Source organism: Rhinichthys klamathensis, unplaced genomic scaffold (assembly GCF_029890125.1).
Source record: "Rhinichthys klamathensis goyatoka isolate OS25496 unplaced genomic scaffold, OSU_Roscu_1.1 h1tg000149l_1, whole genome shotgun sequence".
NCBI lineage: Eukaryota > Metazoa > Chordata > Actinopteri > Cypriniformes > Leuciscidae > Rhinichthys > Rhinichthys klamathensis.
This window is the reverse complement of record NW_026606684.1, coordinates 1,949,382-1,968,823: the sequence shown is the minus strand read 5'-3', so window position 1 is coordinate 1,968,823 and position 19,442 is coordinate 1,949,382. Positions and strand designations below refer to the sequence as shown.

The following is a 19,442-nucleotide window of genomic DNA, read 5'->3' as shown; positions in this document are numbered from 1 at the left end:
GCACAATCAACATAAAAGCAGTTTATACAGACTGAGAGTGATATGTGAACTCCCATAGGCCCTACATTATAGAAGTTGTCCCATGAAGCATGCAGGGCAGATGACTAGCTTAATTTAGGCACTTAACTCTACTGTTCCACTAATGATTGTTTCTGCAGTGCCAAGAGGGAGCTAGTGGTGTAAAACTGCAAATAACAAATTGTTGGACGGGTCTCATTGATGCAGTGTTATTGATGCAGGGTGGGCTGGTTTTAAAAGTGGGAACTACAGTTCATCATCCGCTGATGGCTACAAGTGCTGCCACCCGCCGCAGGCATGCTCACTCGCAAAACTGCGCACTGGGGACCGCAAGCACCAAACATGACTGATCACCCTGGCATAATCCCACTATTAAATCTGAGAAGATCTAATGGCAAATGAATGAACGTCAGGACAAACCCGTTTCATATTTCCAGTGTTTTCAGCTTTAGAGAAAAGGGGTAAAGGGATAGTTCACCCCAAAAATGTGGTGACCCATATTTTTTTCGTCCGTGTAGTACAAAAGGAGAATTTAATAATGTACTGATTATTGTTAGATTAATAAAATTAGAAATGTGTCTTTAGCAACTATCTGAAATATGTTTTAGTTTAAGCACTAAAATTACTAACTGGAAATAAATACTAAATAAAACTGAAATAAAATTTAAATAAAACTAAATAGTAATATTTAAAAATAATAATAATAAAAATGACAAGCACATAATTAAATTACTATAAATTAAAATGAAAACTGAAAATAAAGAAGAATTCAAGATAATAATAAAAACTATAATAATACATAAATAGTACTAAAATGACACTGGTACCGATTTTAACGTACAAATTGTGAACGACATGAGGGTGAATTATGTTGCAATTTTCATTTCCTACACAATATAGGAAATGAGGACATAAGGAAGGGTATGCATCATAGTTCTCAAGAGGCAAAAGGCAAAAGATCCACTTTTTTTGCCTTGCCCTGATTGGTCATCATGATCTCAGGACTGTGAGCAGATCTTTCAGTCATTATACTGGAACATAAAACGCTATAAAATACCAGCGCAAGCTGCCGTTTGCATCCCAGCATATTGAATACAGGCTATTATTAACCTGGCCATAACCAACAGAACAAAGATCATTTATGAATCAGAGGACTTACAAGGTAAATACCCTAGGCACATAAGTTGCTTTTGAATAGAAAAAAAAAGAAAAGAAATTACTGCCGTTGATTAATTCTCAACAGAAAATGAAAGTCCTGTGAGTCAAGAAGAAATTAATCTGCCTTTTATGCCTTTAGGAACACTGTATCAGCAAGTAAGGATTTTAAGTGTATATTTGGATTTTCCCTGTGGCAAAAGAAATTAGGATTGCTTTGATCATAATATCACAGACACAATTCATCATAGAGAGAAACAGAAAAGAAACACTCTTACAGCTATTTCACTCAATAACTGAGTGAGAAATACTATAACAGATCTTATAATTAATGCAGCGGGACAGAACATCAAATGCAAATTTTCCAGCGTTATGCAGGGAGTGGAATCATAATTCATGTTTCTCTAAACAACAAAGCAGTTCAAAGCTATGCTCTTCAGACTAAGTGATAGCCACCTTCTCATTCTTTCCCTGAGTTAAGAGGATATTGTTTGGGGTCTTTGAACCAAGACTGGAGTCCCCCGGGGGATCTGAATCCGTCTAAACAGCAGGAGGAGAAGGGAGAGCCGTCCCTGGAGAGCCGAGCTACAGCTTTAACCATGAAGACAATGCAATCTTCACAAGATGAGATTCTATGCAAAATTTATTATTTGTGTGTATCTATAAATGTGGGTCAAAATATCAATAAGATTCAAATCATTTTTAGAAGTTTTTTTGGTGAGACTGTGATCCACTAAAAATGTCTTCAAATATTGAGAAAATTCACTAAGTCTGCATTTTTTTTAATCAAAAATACAGTAAAACAGAAATATTGTAAACTATTATTACAATTTAAAATAACTGTTTTCTATTTGAATATATTTTAAGTAATTTATTCCTGTGATGTCTAAGCTGTATTTTCAGCATCATTACTCCAGTCTTCAGTGTCACATGATCCTTCAGAAATCATTCTGATAAGCTGATACATTTCTTATTATTATCAATGTTGAAAACAGTTGTGCTGCTTAATATTTTGAGAAAACCGTCATACCTTTTTTCTGGATTATTTTATGAACAGAATATTTAGAATTATTTTTTTTTAATGGTAGTGTATAAATTATAATATAATATAATATTAATAAATGGTGTGCACATGCAATAGGCGTTTTCTTGTGAAGGTACACTAACCTGCCACCACAGGTCCAGAGCCCAGGAGGGTTTGCTTGTACTTGTTCAGGCTTTCATCATCCTTGTCCAGTTCCTGGATCTCCTGCAGGCTTTTTTGAGCCGGAGGCTGGTAGTTCAGATCTGGTTCATCTTCGTCCTCAACCACTGGCACGTCTTTCTCTTTATCAGCCATTATGCCTAAGAAAAACAGGAATTTGGGGTTTAAGATGGGTCTAGCCATGGTCTTAAGCTCCGGATAATCTTTTTCTGTTGCTTCTCAATACGTTTGAAAGAACATTCATAAACATATTCACATACAGATATCAAAATAACCATGATTTCACAACATACCTGGATCAACATACTTGTTGGTCATAAAAAAAACATTTCTATTTATCATTCAGATTTTATACTGAGGGCTGTGGTTGTGACTTAAACATTTTTATCAACCTATTATTCCCCCTCTGAATTTAGGTGTAGTAAATGGTTATGAGATGATAACATTTCTGTGCTTGTCCTCACTTGGATTAAAGCTGACTAAAACTAAAAATGACTTTACAGTCTCCACATTTCTAGACTTCAGCAGGCCAGTCACGATCAAATTTGGAGCATCTAGTAAGTATTAGTGTAAAAATCTAGTGTGAAATATATGGCCTCTTAAACTACATGGTTTGTGATGTTCAATGTGATTATTTCTTTGTTCTACACAGATGAGTAATGCTCTGATAAAAGACAGACTGAATGTATTTTCTGCTATCTTTCCTCCTCTCGCACATTTTTAGGTTTGAAACACAGACCAATTCAGATGGGTTAACACTGCTACAGACAGTAGATTTAAACACTTATCTCTTTTAATATTCAGAGTCATTTGTTGTAATCCTCACGTAGCGGAACAATACACTCATCTTCGACGCTGATAATTCCATTTCTATTCAGCTCATTTGAGAGACAGTTTCTAACAAAATACCCACAGTCTGACAATATATATAGCAAAAAGAGCTGTTTAATTATAATAAGCTGGTCTGGTTGTAGCAGATCTGTTAAAACATCATTGCCTTTATTTATTCAGCCACTTGTCAGACATTGAAAACTGTGTTTTCATTGTCAAAACCAACACACTGCGTTTCAGCCTAACAGTTAATAATTACTGGAAAGCAGACAGCTGAGGTATTGCTCCCCAGAGAAACAGAGGAAAATAAAGACCCAGAAAACTGCTCTCCATATAGGAAGCCAACATTAGGGACACCAATTTGTCATATGAATTAAGAGAGCTAAATCATAATGTCCACATAACTCCCCTAGAGAAGCAGTGCTGTTTAAGTGTTGTATAGAAATATACTGCCATTTTCTACAAATAGAGTACAAAATGGGGCCTAAAACTCGTAACCTTCAGAAAATATAATTTGTCAACCTCAAGAGGTGGAACTCAATATTATATGGGCTGTTTTATTTTCTATTCAGTTTCTGAGGTTTAGGTTTTTGCAACCCTGTTAGATAAGTCTGATAGTTTTTACTAAAATGGCACTTATGTATTAAATACAGTTGAGACATTCTAGATTTCTGAGGGAAAACCAAAAATTATAATTTTAAGGTGGGTACAGACATTTCATGTTTAAAACTAGCTAGTTGTCATGCTAAATTAATTTTACATTGGATAATAGTTTAGCAAGCATATCTTATACACTCACCTAAGGGATTATAGGAACACCATACTAATACTGTGTTGGACCCCCTTTCGCCTTCAGAACTGCCTTAATTCTACGTGGCATTGATTCAACAAGGTGCTGAAAACATTCTTTAGAAATGTTGGCCCATATTGATAGGATAGCATCTTGCAGTTGATGGAGATTTGTGGGATGCACATCCAGGGCACGAAGCTCCCGTTCCACCACATCCCAAAGATGCTCTATTGGGTTGAGATCTGGTGACTGTGGGGGCCATTTTAGTACAGAGAACTCATTGTCATGTTCAAGAAACCAATTTGAAATGATTCGAGCTTTGTGACATGGTGCATTATCCTGCTGGAAGTAGCCATCAGAGGATGGGTACATGGTGACCATAAAGGGATGGACATGGTCAGAAACAATGCTCAGGTAGGCCGTGGCATTTAAATGATGCCCAATTGGCACTAAGGGGCCTAAAGTGTGCCAAGAAAACATCCCCCACACCATTACACCACCACCACCAGCCTGCACAGTGGTAACAAGGCATGATGGATCCATGTTCTCATTCTGTTTACGCCAAATTCTGACTCTACCATCTGAATGTCTCAACAGAAATCGAGACTCATCAGACCAGGCAACATTTTTCCAGTCTTCAACTGTCCAATTTTGGTGAGCTCTTGCAAATTGTAGCCTCTTTTTCCTATTTGTAGTGGAGATGAGTGGTACCCGGTGGGGTCTTCTGCTGTTGTAGCCCATCCGCCTCAAGGTTGTGCGTGTTGTGGCTTCACAAATGCTTTGCTGCATACCTCGGTTGTAACGAGTGGTTATTTCAGTCAAAGTTGCTCTTCTATCAGCTTGAATCAGTCGGCCCATTCTCCTCTGACCTCTAGCATCAACAAGGCATTTTCGCCCACAGGACTGCCGCATACTGGATGTTTTTCCCTTTTCACACCATTCTTTGTAAACCATAGAAATGGTTGTGCGTGAAAATCCCAGTAACTGAGCAGATTGTGAAATACTCAGACCGGCCCGTCTGGCACCAACAACCATGCCACGCTCAAAATTGCTTAAATCTCCTTTCTTTCCCATTCTGACATTCAGTTTGGAGTTCAGGAGATTGTCTTGACCAGGACCACACCCCTAAATGCATTGAAGCAACTGCCATGTGATTGGTTGATTAGATAATTGCATTAATGAGAAATTGAACAGGTGTTCCTAATAATCCTTTAGGTGAGTGTAGTCCTCACAACAATAAAATAAAATAAAAATTATTCCTAAAAAAACAGTCACTGGACACCAGAGTGTACCGAATTCATGGGAAATGACAAAATCTAAATAATGACAACATTGCTTTCAGTAGTCTGGGGGAGAACAAGTGAAACTCCTTAGAGGATGGATGTTCCCGAACACAATTTAGGATTAAAAAAAGAGAAAGACAGAGATACCCCACCCAGGTTTATATGTTTCCCAGGCTGATTTTATGTACACGCTGTTCAGCCCAGCTCTTCAGCAGCCATGGAAACATGCTTACATCCTCCTCAATGATTATCAAGAGAGACAATGAACCTTTATGAAAGGAGAACAAAAACCGTAAGTGCTGTAATGTGAAGGCAAATGCAATAATGGAAGGACGAGCTATAAAATCTGATCTGATGGGATCAATAGGGTGTTTTGAGGGTCATTCTCTAATACACCATTAGTTTTCTAAGAGCGATTTTCACTCATAGCATCTAATAAAAATATACCACCATCTTTTTTTTGCATCAGATAGCTTGAAGACCATGACACTCATATGCTGCTGTATATGAAAATGGGTAGCCAATTTCCTCCAACAATGGTAAATGGTAAATGGACTGCATTTATATAGCGCTTTCACAGACCCAATGGCCACCAAAGCGCTTTACAATTTGCCTCACATTCACCCATTCACTCACTCATTCATACACAAAAAGGTAGGAAAGTGTGGGAATGAATTCTGTATCTCTACATCAATTGAACCTGTGGGGGAAAAAACACTATCCAGGAAGACAATTTTAGGAAGGACATTTAGGTCAGATTAGGAGGCTGCACGATTTGTGTAATTTCCAGGTGCAAAATGCAGTTGAGACATATGGCATACTCCAGCAGCAGAAGACAAAGTGAGCCAATTAACCTACTAATTACAGAGAAATAAACAATCTGAATGTGTACAGATGAAAGTGGTAATGAAGTGTGAGAAGGGAAATTTGGCTATGCATAAATGTGTATGAATCGACAGCTAATCCTTGTGCAAAATGGAAACGCCTGAACTGACTGCAGTGTTACAACATTTTACTCAAGTGTGGCCACATTTTGGACACTGGTGTCCTTTGGACCAATATCCTGTGCATAATAAGGCTATTTAGTTCATTATCTCTGTGCAATTACAGCTTAAATATTGCTAAAAAATGCACACCAATTAAATAGCTTGCACACTGAATACACAAATCAAATCCCCTGAGCTGAGATTCACAATAGGGAACCCTGGTCACACTGAACAAATGACTGGGCTAATTGGGCAATTTAAAGCATATCCATAAGCCAAAGCCAAGATTCTTACTGCAAATTACAAGCAAAATGAACAATATAGTGATGGATATGATAGTTATAGATACATTTCAGGGCATGTTTTCTGTATAATGAAGATGGTATCTCAAAACTGCAATGTGATCAGATACATATTAATATTCCACATTAAATCATTAAACATCGCTGATGTCCAATGTCCACAAGCTAACGGCTAATTAGTTACAATCGTTCATAATGTAATTCAAAGAGTGAAAGTAACAAAAACCACCTCATAAAAAAAACCTTTAAATCAGTGGATTTGCATCTCAGCATCCTGATTGAAGCGCTGAAGTGTTTACTGTACAAACATAAACTAAAAACGGCCTTAAAATCAGATACTGAAGTTAATTAATATTACCATGAACAACGTTTTGTCAAACGTTCCCCGTTCACACGGATCTGTGAAAACAACTAAAACCACTGTATTATTCATGCCAGGCCTGCGCATGATGTCACTGTTGTCACAAATTCACGTTTTTGTAGTTTACACGGAGACGATAAGGGTATCCTTTTCAAAAACTTGGACCAGCACCATGTTTGTATTACGACCCCCCAATTGACAAGCATTTCTGTAAAGAACACTGGAGACATGCTGCCATTCTCGCAGTGGCCACTAGTGAGAGGTAATTTTTATTAGCAAAGAGAAGAATGACAGTAATTACCCTTGCTCAGCTGTGTTAAATAGCAATAATAATACTGTGAAGAATCTGACAAGCTTTTTTAATTGCCTTCCCCCGCCCTTCGGAGATATAATTTCTGAGTAAAATATGTGTGCCGCAGCATCTCGAGCTTCAAAGGCAACATGCTTTGACCCGCTTTGATCAGTAGAAGCAGTTAAATGCCTGGCTACATTGTGATGGATAGCATGCTGGTTTTCATCTGATGGCGCGTTGCAGGTTTCAGTGCACAGCTAATGAGGTGGAGTGAACAAGCAAACAGTGCTAACAAACTGCAGTCTCTCATATTCAACTCACACAACAGCTGTACACCCAAATATTTAGTGGACCTTCAGCAGATGAATGGAAGGCCCACGAGAGTTTCTCAAGTTCATTCAAACCTCACTCTTCTAACAATGATTTAAGAACCCTGCAAAGGGCGATGAAACCATTAGGGTCAAAGTTTATGCGACAACAATGTACTAAAAACGGAAACGTTTTTCCATTGCGTTTTTCGCGTACAGATGACAACCTTGTTCAAACGCTCTCTGTTCATACGAATCCACGAAAATGACTAAAAATGCTGTATTATCCTGCCAGGCCAGTAGTTGGCGATGTTACTATGCGCCTATTGACTGAAGATGTAATACGCATGTGCATGATGTCACCGTTTTCACAAATTCATATTTTTGTAGTTTACACGGAGACGATAAAGGAATCGTTTTCAAAAACTAGAACTTTGAATCGCGTTTTCACGTGTAAATAAACGTTCAAAACACATGAAATGTTTTCCGTTTTTGGTTGATAAAGGTGTTGTGTAAACACTAAACAGCCCCTAAAAATGCCTAAAAATAACCATAGGAACACTAGCTAGGCTATGTCTCCATCCACATATTTTTATGAGTATTTATGGATATCACATAAAAAAATTAAACGCTGGATGGAAACGCAACGATGTGCATAAATTAAAAAAATGTGCATAAAAACCTTACGCGCTCAATTAAGGAGGATACATTTTTTATCCTATAAGAAGACATGCGCATAAACCATGATGGGAACACATTTACCAAATAAATCCCTCGATGCGCAACAAAAAACTCATGTGACTGCCTCAACAGTGGATGTGATTGGATAACTGGACTAACCAGCAGACCAATTTCATTGCACAGCATCTCAAATGTTGGTTTAATCATTCTAAAATGCCTAAGCTAAAGTCTGTCATCAAAATTATTTGGTATAAGGACCACCCAGAACCGTCTCACACCATTGCGTTCTCAAACACCAGGCATCGGAACGCAAGATAACATAAAAGATTTTTTTTTGCATTTCGTCTGTGTCCTCTGAAACACAATACATTTACGATGGGGGGGGGGGGGGTTACATAGTTCCTTCCCCGATTGCAGAAACTTCCATTTTTATTACAGATATTTTGCGCCAAATTCCCATAAAGTGACGATTTTGTTCTCTTGAACACATGGGATGGAAATGCTGCTTTATTTGCAAATGTTTTATGCGATTGTACAATTTTGAGCAAAAGTTAAATTCGCAGCTTTAGATGGAAACATAGCTAGTGGCTCTGTTGTTTATTCATTTATGTTTCAAAGTATGGTGTGTTACAGTAAAAAAAAAAATCTGAATATCTTGCCTGCACTTATGAGCTCAGTTTGCTCTAAAATGAAAGCCAATTCAGCAGCTACTGTGACTTACTCCCCGCCCCGGCCCCTAACACTTTTAATTTAACTGTTCTGCAACCCTCACATCCTCCACTTTCTCAACGTCAAAGTCTCTGCTAATCAAACTGAGAGCAGAGTTGAGACTGATTCATATCAGTAAACTCTGATCCTTTAAGTAAGTGACAAACACAAACCACAGCAGGCCGGAAATCTGCACAATTCAACTGTTTTAGAGACAGAACGCTGCAAGCCATTTGACACCATCACAGAAGGGTTTGGCTGTAATATACTGAAACAATGCAGCAGGAATACATGTATTCTAATCTAGAATATGGCTGAACACAGATTGAATACTCACAAGATACACTAAAACAGTACTAGACTACTGTAAAACATAGATCTAAATATAGTCAAAAACTTAAAAAATAAGTATAAATTTAAAAACATTAAAATAAGTATTAGTACACATAAGAGTCGGGGGATGAATGACACATTGAAATTCTCAGGATTGTTAGTCAAACAGCATCTGCAATGTGTGAAAACAGAGCTGAACACCTGACTGCATGTAGTGCAATGATGCATGTGATCCTTCTCATTCATATGGCCTTTTCCTACAGGGAGCACAAACACATCAGCTTTTTGAAATCTATGTTTCTCCTACATGCAATCTAATTGATTTACTCCTTTAAACATGTGTCAGGTCTCTGACATGCAGCCATCCATCACAACGCAGCAGCAGCTGAGGCTTGAGTGGTGATGCAGCTCTGCTGGGCCACAGGGGGTCTTAGCGTGTCAGCACCTCTGCAGTCAGGCAGAGAGAGAGCTGAGAAACCCGTGCACCGGTCCGTCCCTTGGAGCCCGCTTTTGTGGGCCTTCTCTAAACACCATTGATTCCACTGGAATCACCCTGCCTCAAACTACTCTGGCTTTGTTCACACTGCACACAAATCAGTGCTGTCAAATGCCCTGCCCTAAATGGCACCCTGAACACTCGCAATCTTCCTATGAGTTTGCACCTTCGCGATGGAACGCCGTTTTGACTGTCAGGTAGAAGTCTGCTGTGGATCTCGCTTCAGGCAAAAGTGCGCATCAAGGGCACATATCGCCCGCAAAGCACCCCTCTGAAACTTAAAATGACAAATGGGATACCCTACGGTCTCATGGACTTCATGATTACGTGCACACAGCGGCCATTGTAAGTCTACAAGACCGTAAGTGCATATGAAGTGTGCCATCTGGGACAGAGCCAATGTCCGGTGTATCAATAACAGGCTAAGGCACATTCCAAAATATCAGATTTTGATCAAATTTCAAAGCACATATGGATTTAATATGATTTCATGAGCTATTCTGACATTCAGACTACAAAAAAATTAAATGGATTTGAGTCAGATAAAAGGCATCAAGTTTTATACAACAGTCTTGTGACAAATCGTAATTATTTTACATTTTGCTAAACTGGAATGATTCATTTATACGTTTTCATACAACCTGCTAATGCCCCACTGAGAGCTAGGTTTAGGGGTGCAAGTTCATGCTTCCTTTTCACATCATACAAATTTGTACGCAATTCCAACTTTGTAAAACACTTTCTCATGAGATCAGGTTGGGATTAGCTGGTTAGCATAGCTTCATTCGCCCCTGTTGGTACATGTTGTAACTACACCATATGCGTACGGTAGCAAAAAAATTATAATTTATATTTAATAATATTATAGTAAATGTTTTACCAGTGGCAGATTTGTTTTTGGGGGTACTTAAATTTAAGTTAAATTGACTTTATATTTTTCCAGTCTCTAGAGTGATTAGTAAGATATCTGCCTCAAAACACCTGCAAAACTGAACACCCGTGAGCAAAATCACATACTTCCAGGGGGCTCCGCGTCATCTAACCAACTGCCATTGAGATTAATAGGAATGCTAATGGAGAAGCCACATACTGTATAGGAATCTGAGATAACAATGTCAATGTAACCCATCCCACACACACATATATATGTACATTTACTCTCCACTTTACACATAAAGGCAGGTGTTCATTTGTCATACATCCTTACTTCCAAGATTTCAAAGTGAATGGAGACACTAAGAGAGTGGAAGACAGATAAAGAGGTAAAGTGGGAGTGAGGAACACTGGATTGGTGTCAGTAAGCAGAAGCTCTGCAGAGTGAAGCCCTGAATCAACAACATCGGTGTCATGTAATTACAAGCAACATGATGATCACACACACAAAGCAATGTTGTGAGAGCAACAACCGATCGATCAATACATATTGATCAATCCACCTTCACTTGTTTTAACTGCATCACATGCCAACTATAAAAATGTCTATTTCCACAAAGGAAGTCGTCACACAAAATGGCCATTCAGTATGACTTTTAAAAAATCTTTTTGAAATGCAAATAGGTTTTAGGATACATTGAAACTTATTAACGCCATTCACAATAAGCTTTAAACTACTTCAGGTGAAGGTTTAGGGCTGGTCTATTAGATTGGCAGATCATCTGAGGTCTTTCTGTGGAGTTTGAAGAGCATTTAAACTGCATACATTCAAGTTAATTTTAGTACATTCTTTCCACCTTTTCAACATTTTTATCTCACAATAGACAACATAAATGCATCCTCACCTCTGTAGCAAACTGTTAACCAGAGCAGTTCAAGAAACTGTCCACCAAATTCACAAACATCCAAGCCCAACATTGTGAGTAAGCTCTTTTCCACAAGGTTTCCCCCCAAAAAAATCAGGAAAAGAATCAAGAAAGCACACCTCCCGTGATACAGAAAATTCTGTGTCTAAAACCCATAAAATTAAAAATAATTCACAGCAGCATCCCTTCTACCGCCACAAAAAACCCAAGATAGAGAATCACTGGGTGTGGGTTGGCTCGAGAGAGAGCGAGAGAGGGAGCGATAGTAGAGAGACAGTATGTAAGAGACAGAGAAAGAAAGTAAGGGAGTGAACGAATGCACAAATGATCTGTGTGTAATCCGTGCTGGAAGACCGGCTGTGGCTGAAGTGTTGGCAATGAGGCGGTAATGTGGGAAAGGTATTCCGGTCTGCAGACGCTATTGATTCCACCGGCATGAGAAGCAAACCCTCCGCCTCAGTTCAGCACGCCTCCCAACCCCATCACTCATTAGACAGGAGACTGCGATGATCTCATCCTCTTTCTCTCTCTCTCTCTCTCACACACACACACACAGTATCCTTTCTCCTCCGTTCTCTTTATTCCCTGTTCTATTTCTCTGTCTTCACATTTCTGCTCTCTAGAGACACTTATTATTCTTACCATCCCCCATTTTATATCAACTATCATATTGTTTCCCCATTTATCTCCCTCTCTCTCTCTCTCTCTCTCTCTCTCTCTCTCTCTCAGGGGCAACATGCTGGGCAGACTGTTTTTTCCCCTCTGGTCAACGGTGACTTTCTATTAGTTTGTAGTTCTCCAGCACGTCGTTCAGTCATCTCTCTCAGGGGTCATGGTCCTGTCAGAGGAACCTGTCGGAGGTTACACTGGGCGTGCCTCTGCATTTCACACGGCCTTGATGCTCTGTCGTTGGTAGCATCTTGCTAAGGGGTGCTGCAATGCCAAAGCCTTTTTCAAGAGACTTGTAAGGACATTGGTTTATGTGCGCCGACCAATTACGGCATCTCACTGCATGTCTGGTGCAAAGCTATGGCACACACAGCTCATGATCTGATGTGTAAACTAGGTAAAGACACATTGGATCGCATCTGAAGTAGTATTTATATTTAGTATAATGATGCAATAAGTCACGATGGTCATGCAAAACGGCTATGAATGTGGCTCATCCAATCCAATCAGAATTTAGAGTCTATCCATTTTATAAATTAGGTTTACTTAGCACAAAGGTGACATTATATGTACTTACAAGTATCATAATCATAGAAGTTAATTATTCATTCTCGTGCAGAGCCAAAAGAAAATTAGACGTGCAGATTGACATGTCAAGGGAGCAGATGAAGTGAGACTGAAGTGAGACTGAAGTGCCAGTGCAAAAGAAAAAAATATAACAAACGTCTGGTAACTACAGCATTCAACTAATTAAAGTTATTTTTAAAAAATCATGAATTTTAGCTTTATTAACTAATACCACCCTTATAATTAGAAGAATTTAATGAGAAATGTTTGCTTTCATATTAAAATCTCTGACTGTTGATTGAAAATGTATTTTGACAAATCTAAGATATGTGACTCCAAACTTGCAGAGACACATGTCCGATTACAGGGGGTTTTATCTCAGGAGAAAAGAAGCAGGGGGAACTTCACCATGAATTCAAAATTGATTATTCTCTTTTTTTATGGAATATTGCAGTATTTATTATAAATTATATTTATCCATGGACATTTTTTTTAAAATTGCCCTCATAATCGAATCAAAAACTTCCCCTCCCTCTTGCATTGACACCTCTTCTCTGATGAAGTGCTTACTGGTGCGAGGGCGGGACAAACGGTCACCACAACCATCCAGTAGGCTTGCTGCAATAGTCGGTGTTACACGTGATCAGCCGCACACCGATTACATCACTTGCCCACCACGGCACCACCCAACCCACTGTCGTTTTGATTTTTTATAGTAATAAAATTATTTTAGTTCAGTTAGAGAACAGACACCACACTTAAAAACTGTCTGCTCAATTCAGCGTGTGCCAAGCGAAAGTCACAGCACAGATCAGCAGCAGGAGTCCAATTTTATATATCACGTGACGAGTGAGGCAAGCTGACTCACAAGAAGAGTGAGGCGAGCTGACTGACAAGACAATGGCGGAAGATTTGGTTTGAAAGCGGAATGTAAAAACGCCTATTTGGCAATATTTTGCATTCAAGCAACTGCCGCCCCCGAATTGCCACTAATGCCGCTAATTTAAGTCTCAAATTGCTCTCCATGTAAACTGATTCCTGTCTAGAAGAAAGAATTGAGAAATGAAAGAGATCTCATTTATGGTTATTCTATCCAACAGAGTAGGCTTCACATTGTGGTCAGCCAGCCCAATCTGGGATTCGAGTTCAGACTGACTGACAGTTGTTAAAATCAAGCAGCTATGAAAAGGAATTTGACAAATTATATAACAGATCTATCAAACTGCCCTACACTGAAAGCACAAGACTGCTGCTGGTATCTGGAAGCCTGTGATTTCCAATGACTACTTCTGTCAAGATATCAAAAAACTCTTGAGGGGGCTGCTTTAATGGGTTAGTTCACCCCAAAATGAAAATTCTGTCAGTAATTAATTACTCACCCTCATGTTGTTCCAACCCTGTAAGACTTTCGTTCATCTTCGGAACACAAATTAAGATATTTTTGATTAACCCTTTCACGCGTACGATCACACCGGTGTGATTAGAACGGTCAGTGCATCACGTGATCAACTGCTAAATTCAAACGTGCTTTCGAGCGTTGGCTGGCGCTGAGCCAGAGACGGACGCACTCAGTGCTGTCATAATCACAACTATTGAGTATTTTAAACCACATAATGTTTATTTTCGGTTTCAGACATTTAAATACATTTAAGTACTAGCAAAACAGTGATTTTCAATTAGTAAAATAGACACTGATGTCTATGGAAACAGCAACAATAATCATTTCCATTATAATAAGATGAAACGTTTTATTCATATCAGATACACATTGTGTAAGTAGCTTTACATTTTACCCTATTCTTCTCCTAGTTCACCGGCCACTTACTTTCATGTATTTCGTGAGAAACAACAGATCCGATTCTCTGAACTGTGAAACAAACTAACATGGCGCCGCCCATCGCGCATACAGCTCAACTAACGCAATCGTTATAAAGATGTTTAAACAACAAAACACATCCACTTGCACATATTTGACAATCGGAAATATCAGTGTTTCATGCTATAGCTAATACAATTGTGAATATTTTGAATAGAAAAGGAAAAAAGACATAAAATCAGATCATCACTCATTCAGCTCTGTGTTGTGATTGCGCTGTGTCACGTGACAAGAAATGACGCGTCACCATGGAAACATTAAAGTGACAGGTTCTAAATAACGGTCGCCTTGAAAAACTCACGCTGGGGGGTCAGTTAGAATATTTTAAACTTACGTGTGAAAGGGTTAAATCTGAGAGCTGGATCACTCCTCCATAGGCTTCTAAAGGATCGAAACTTGACGGCCCACAAAAGTTAAAGACATCGTTCAAATAGTCCAAGTGACTACAGCGGCTCTATCTTTAAGTTTATCAAGTGACGAGAATACTTTTTGTGCGCAAAAAAATAAAAATAACCGCACAACCTAGAAGCTTTGCGCAGTTACACTACGTGGAATCTCGAGGCCCACAGAGTAGGAAATGAATAGTTGAATAAAGTCGTTATTTTTGTTTGTTTTTTGCGCACAAAAAGTATTCTCGTCGCTTGATAAACTTAAAGATAGAGCCACTGTAGTCACTTGGACTATTTGAACGATGTCTTTAACTTTTCTGGGCCTGCCAGTTTCGATCCCTTAGAAGCCTATGGAGGAGTGATCCAGCTCTCAGATTTAAAGGAACCGTATGTAAGAAATGTTTTTCAATTAACCCTCTGGGGACGGATTGGGCGGTACCGCCCAAAATGGCATACTTTTACAAATGTGTAATTATCTTAAAAACTATTAGTGATAGAGAGGTGCGGTCTTTTTTACCGTCTTCCTCAGATTCCGCTGAAAACAGTGATAACTCACCCGGCTTGTAAATATACACACTTCCTTGTTGCGCAATACCACTATGTAAAAGGCCAATGAAATCGATGTTGTTTGGCAGATTGCGCGAACAGCAACCAATGGAAAAATTGCTGATGGAGAAATATTTTTCTTACCCAATCAGAGGAAGGTTACCAAGACGTTTCTAGCAAATCAGAGGACTCTGTAGCCTTGCAAGGGGTGGTACTATATAGTTAGGGATATGACGCAAACAGCGTTGAATGGAGAGAAGGAGGGAGAGCAAACTAGGGTTTACGGAGCGGATTATCAGAGATTTATTAGAGATAGACAGAACAATTATAATATATATATATATATATACACACATACAATTATAGCATTATTTATTGTTTTAGCACTTTTATGATGGCAAGCAGTAAAGATTTACGGTGGAACAAGCTCTGGAACAATTACTGGAGAGTGACGACGAGATCGCATTGATTAGAAAATTCTAAGCATTCCTAAGAAAAACGCCTAGGACTATTTGTAAATAAAGTTACATTTTTCATTGTTCTTTACACATTTTATTTAACAATTACACATGTCTGTCAAGCAAAGGGTTTGACAAATATATTTTTTGTTCAAAAACTGTTCACTATTGTTGTGTGATGTGTGATTTTCAGAAATAAATGACAAAAATCTAATTTCCGTTTTTGAAATTCTCTAGTTTATAGTACATTTTTCACTCATACTTCCTTTATAAACACATTGCATGCATGATTATGTTAGCTTAGGGTCTTCTGAATCCATAGATACCAAACACATAAAGTTCCATCTCCATTACATATGGTATATAAGCCCAAATGTAAAAATAGAGAAAACGGACCAAAAAGGGCTTAGTCCCCAGAGGGTTAATCATAAAATGGCCCTGATATGTCACTAGACATTAAGAAATCATGTTCATTTCAAATACTTATATCACTGACAACAGTAGTCTGGCCAGGATATTGTCATTTAAAAAGTGAAGTTGCAGCCCTCAACTGATGTTGATGTTGTCATGTTGTTTTGGTCTGATGTGCCACCCTCCACCTATCTACCAATAACAAAGTCAGTAGTGTTGCGGCATCAGGGTTGCCAGCTCTGCTGTAGTTACCACAGCTGCAGCTATAAACGTGTCGGATAAAAAACTGTCTAATGTTACGAATCCAAAAAAACCTTGTTATGATTCCGAAATACTTTGTGACAAAGTCCAAAATAAAACAAGGATTTGTATAGGAGATGCCTTTGAAAGATGGAGACGGCTGAAAACGGAGAAGAATCCTACTGGATTCTGCGGCCTATCAGGCAACCTCGAGTCAGGGGGAGGGGGAGGGGATACACCGCTCTACAGTAATTTGAAAGTGATTGCAGTACCAGTTTTGGCCACAATCTTAGATAAGGTTCCTTTAATCAAAAATATCTTAATTTGAGTTCCGAAGATGAACGAAAGTCTTACGGGGTTGGATGGAACAACATGAGGGTGAGTAATTACTGACAGAATTTTCATTTTGGGGTGAACTATCCCTTTAACTTACTAGGAGAAAAAAAAACTAACAAAAAATCATACAAGACGACAAAGTCATGCATGCAGACTTTCGACAAAACAATCTCTCTTCACTTATGATCTGCATGACTGGAAAGTGTTGCACAAACAGGAAGTAACAAGAGCAAGCTTCTAATTTCAACCAGTTGGTCTACATCACTGGTATTCTTTTCAAATGGAGCTTGTCATCTATTATCTGAATGTGCTCACAAATTGGATCTAACTTTGCTCAACAAAGTTAAATTAATTTAAACACTTCTGAATGGTTCCTCTTGTGGCTTGTCCTGAATCTCATTCACTTGCAATTCAGATCTGTTCCACTAGCTCAGGAAGTTCTGCGGAAGCCTAGGCCTGAACAACAAACACCTCAAGAAGGAAGTGAAAGGGGTGTCTTGATCAATAGACAGAGATCTTGTTTATCGAGGTCTGCCAGTTAATATAGACAGCTTCCTCTTTACGGATTTGTCAGGCATTGTGATATTTTTGGCTGCTTCTCCAGTGGCTACACTTGTTTATTTGTGTGGAAAAAAACGAGTTAGGCTAGCTGTTCAGATAGAACGAAAAATATAATATCTTCGAAAATCATTTCCACGCTAGCTTTTATGGGCTATTTATCAGCTCAGTGATGCAACTTGACGTATGTCATCTACTACACTCATCAATATGAGGCTAAAAGGCATCGCAATAATTTTCCAATCATTTTACAGCCCCTTAAACCATGGCAATGCAAAATGAACTTTCAAAAGTAAAGCAAATCACATCTGAATTCCCCAGAGGCTGCAATAAAATAGCAATACACCTTGGATATGTATAATGTGCATTTGACACATTATCTCTCACATAACATATAAAAGTCTGATGATTTGCTCATTCTGCTCATTTTTAATATTCATACTTATAAAGTGATAAAGGATGGCAGAAAGGTCTCTGTGGTGTATTATAGAGGACACAGGAGCCAGTCAGAACAGGATCTCAGTTTGGTCTTACGTTAGAAGAGGATGTGGTTGCATACGACTTTACCAAAAAAGTACATCGAAAGTTAGAGGATGGGGGCAGGGGCTAATACTATGGTATGTGAGATTATTAATGCACAAAGGTATCATCATAGCCAGATATTAATATCATTCAGTAGCACACATTCCTGTCAAAATGAAGTTAAATCATATAAATCTAAACTGTGTGAATTGAAATCTTGAGAGTAAAGTTTAAATCGGCAAGTTACTCCCAACCTCCTACAGTTCAAGACAGTGTTCCCATTTCAGAATGTCACTCAGAAAATGAAAATCACAAAGATCACCTATATAATCATTACATCCAAAAAAAAGAAAGAAAAAAAGAAAAGTTTATTTCTTTTTAGCAGCCAGCTTTAAAATATCGGTATGAATTTTGTTTGCATTGTAGGCTAAACATCTTTGAATAATTTCTACAGCGAAACAAAACGGTTCTAAACATTGAAAACAAAGTTAGATAGTAAAGTAATACAGTAAAAGTGTCTTACCGCCTTGTCTCGTCTTGCAGAACTGTAGATGCGGATGTTCAAGAGTGTTCAGATCATGTGCGTACCAGGAAATAGAGTTTGCCAATCACAACTCTACGCCTCACACTAACACACAGCTGTTAAGAGAAACACCAGCCCAGTACTTAAAATTATTTTACGGGTTTGTAAATATCGCTATATGTTTGTAGCTACTTGCAAAATAATATCCCATTGCTAGAAATGGCAAAAGTATGTAAAATGTCGAAAAAGTATCACAAGCGTGAGCGTGACAAATCTCTGTTGTTGCACGTGCTGCAAAGCAACCTAGCCTACTGCAACGTTAGCTTTGTGAATCTGATATTGTGTAATCAAACAGATTTATCAAACTTTTCTTTAAAATTCCGATGTACAATGTTCCGTAGGCTATTAATAGCAATATATTAATGACAGAGGAGGAACTCTTTAAAATGAAGAAAGCAGTGTCAATCTGCACATTCCAGTGTGCAGCGTCTCTGCGCCACAATATGAGCTCCTAAAGATGCCGTACTCAAACTCATCTGCTCAAATAGGCTATATGGCATATTTGTCTCAACATGTCTTTAAATTCCTCGACAGGATTTTCGACGTTTCTGTAAAACAATACCTGCTGCAAACAGCTGCGCTTTTTCTCTGTACTCTGTAGTGAGTTAGTGAGTCTGTAGTGAGTCACATAACGTTAAATGTAACTTTAACACAATTTGCTTTGAATAGAATTGAATTTAATACAAAATGAATACATGTCTTATGCCAATATATCTACAAAAGCTGAATGTTAAATGTAA

The 19,442-nt window shown here is 38.4% G+C and overlaps 1 protein-coding gene across 2 annotated transcripts in view; it reads right to left on the bottom strand.

Moving 5' to 3' along the window:
- arhgdig (Rho GDP dissociation inhibitor (GDI) gamma) overlaps positions 1 to 18,767 on the bottom strand; it is a 33,859-nt gene extending 15,092 nt beyond the window's left edge. Inside the window, exons 1-2 of one of the 2 annotated variants that reach the window (XM_056258202.1) lie at positions 18,643 to 18,767; positions 2,341 to 2,517 (exon numbers count right to left, since the gene is read on the bottom strand). In XM_056258202.1, coding sequence (XP_056114177.1) covers positions 2,341 to 2,512 — 172 coding nt within the window. In that variant the 5' untranslated portion in view covers positions 2,513 to 2,517; positions 18,643 to 18,767. Of the gene's footprint in view, positions 1 to 2,340; positions 2,518 to 11,526; positions 11,709 to 18,642 lie in introns of those variants that run through there. The other variant, XM_056258201.1, reaches the window with a different exon arrangement.
- Between the last annotated feature and the right edge of the window lie 675 nt (positions 18,768 to 19,442).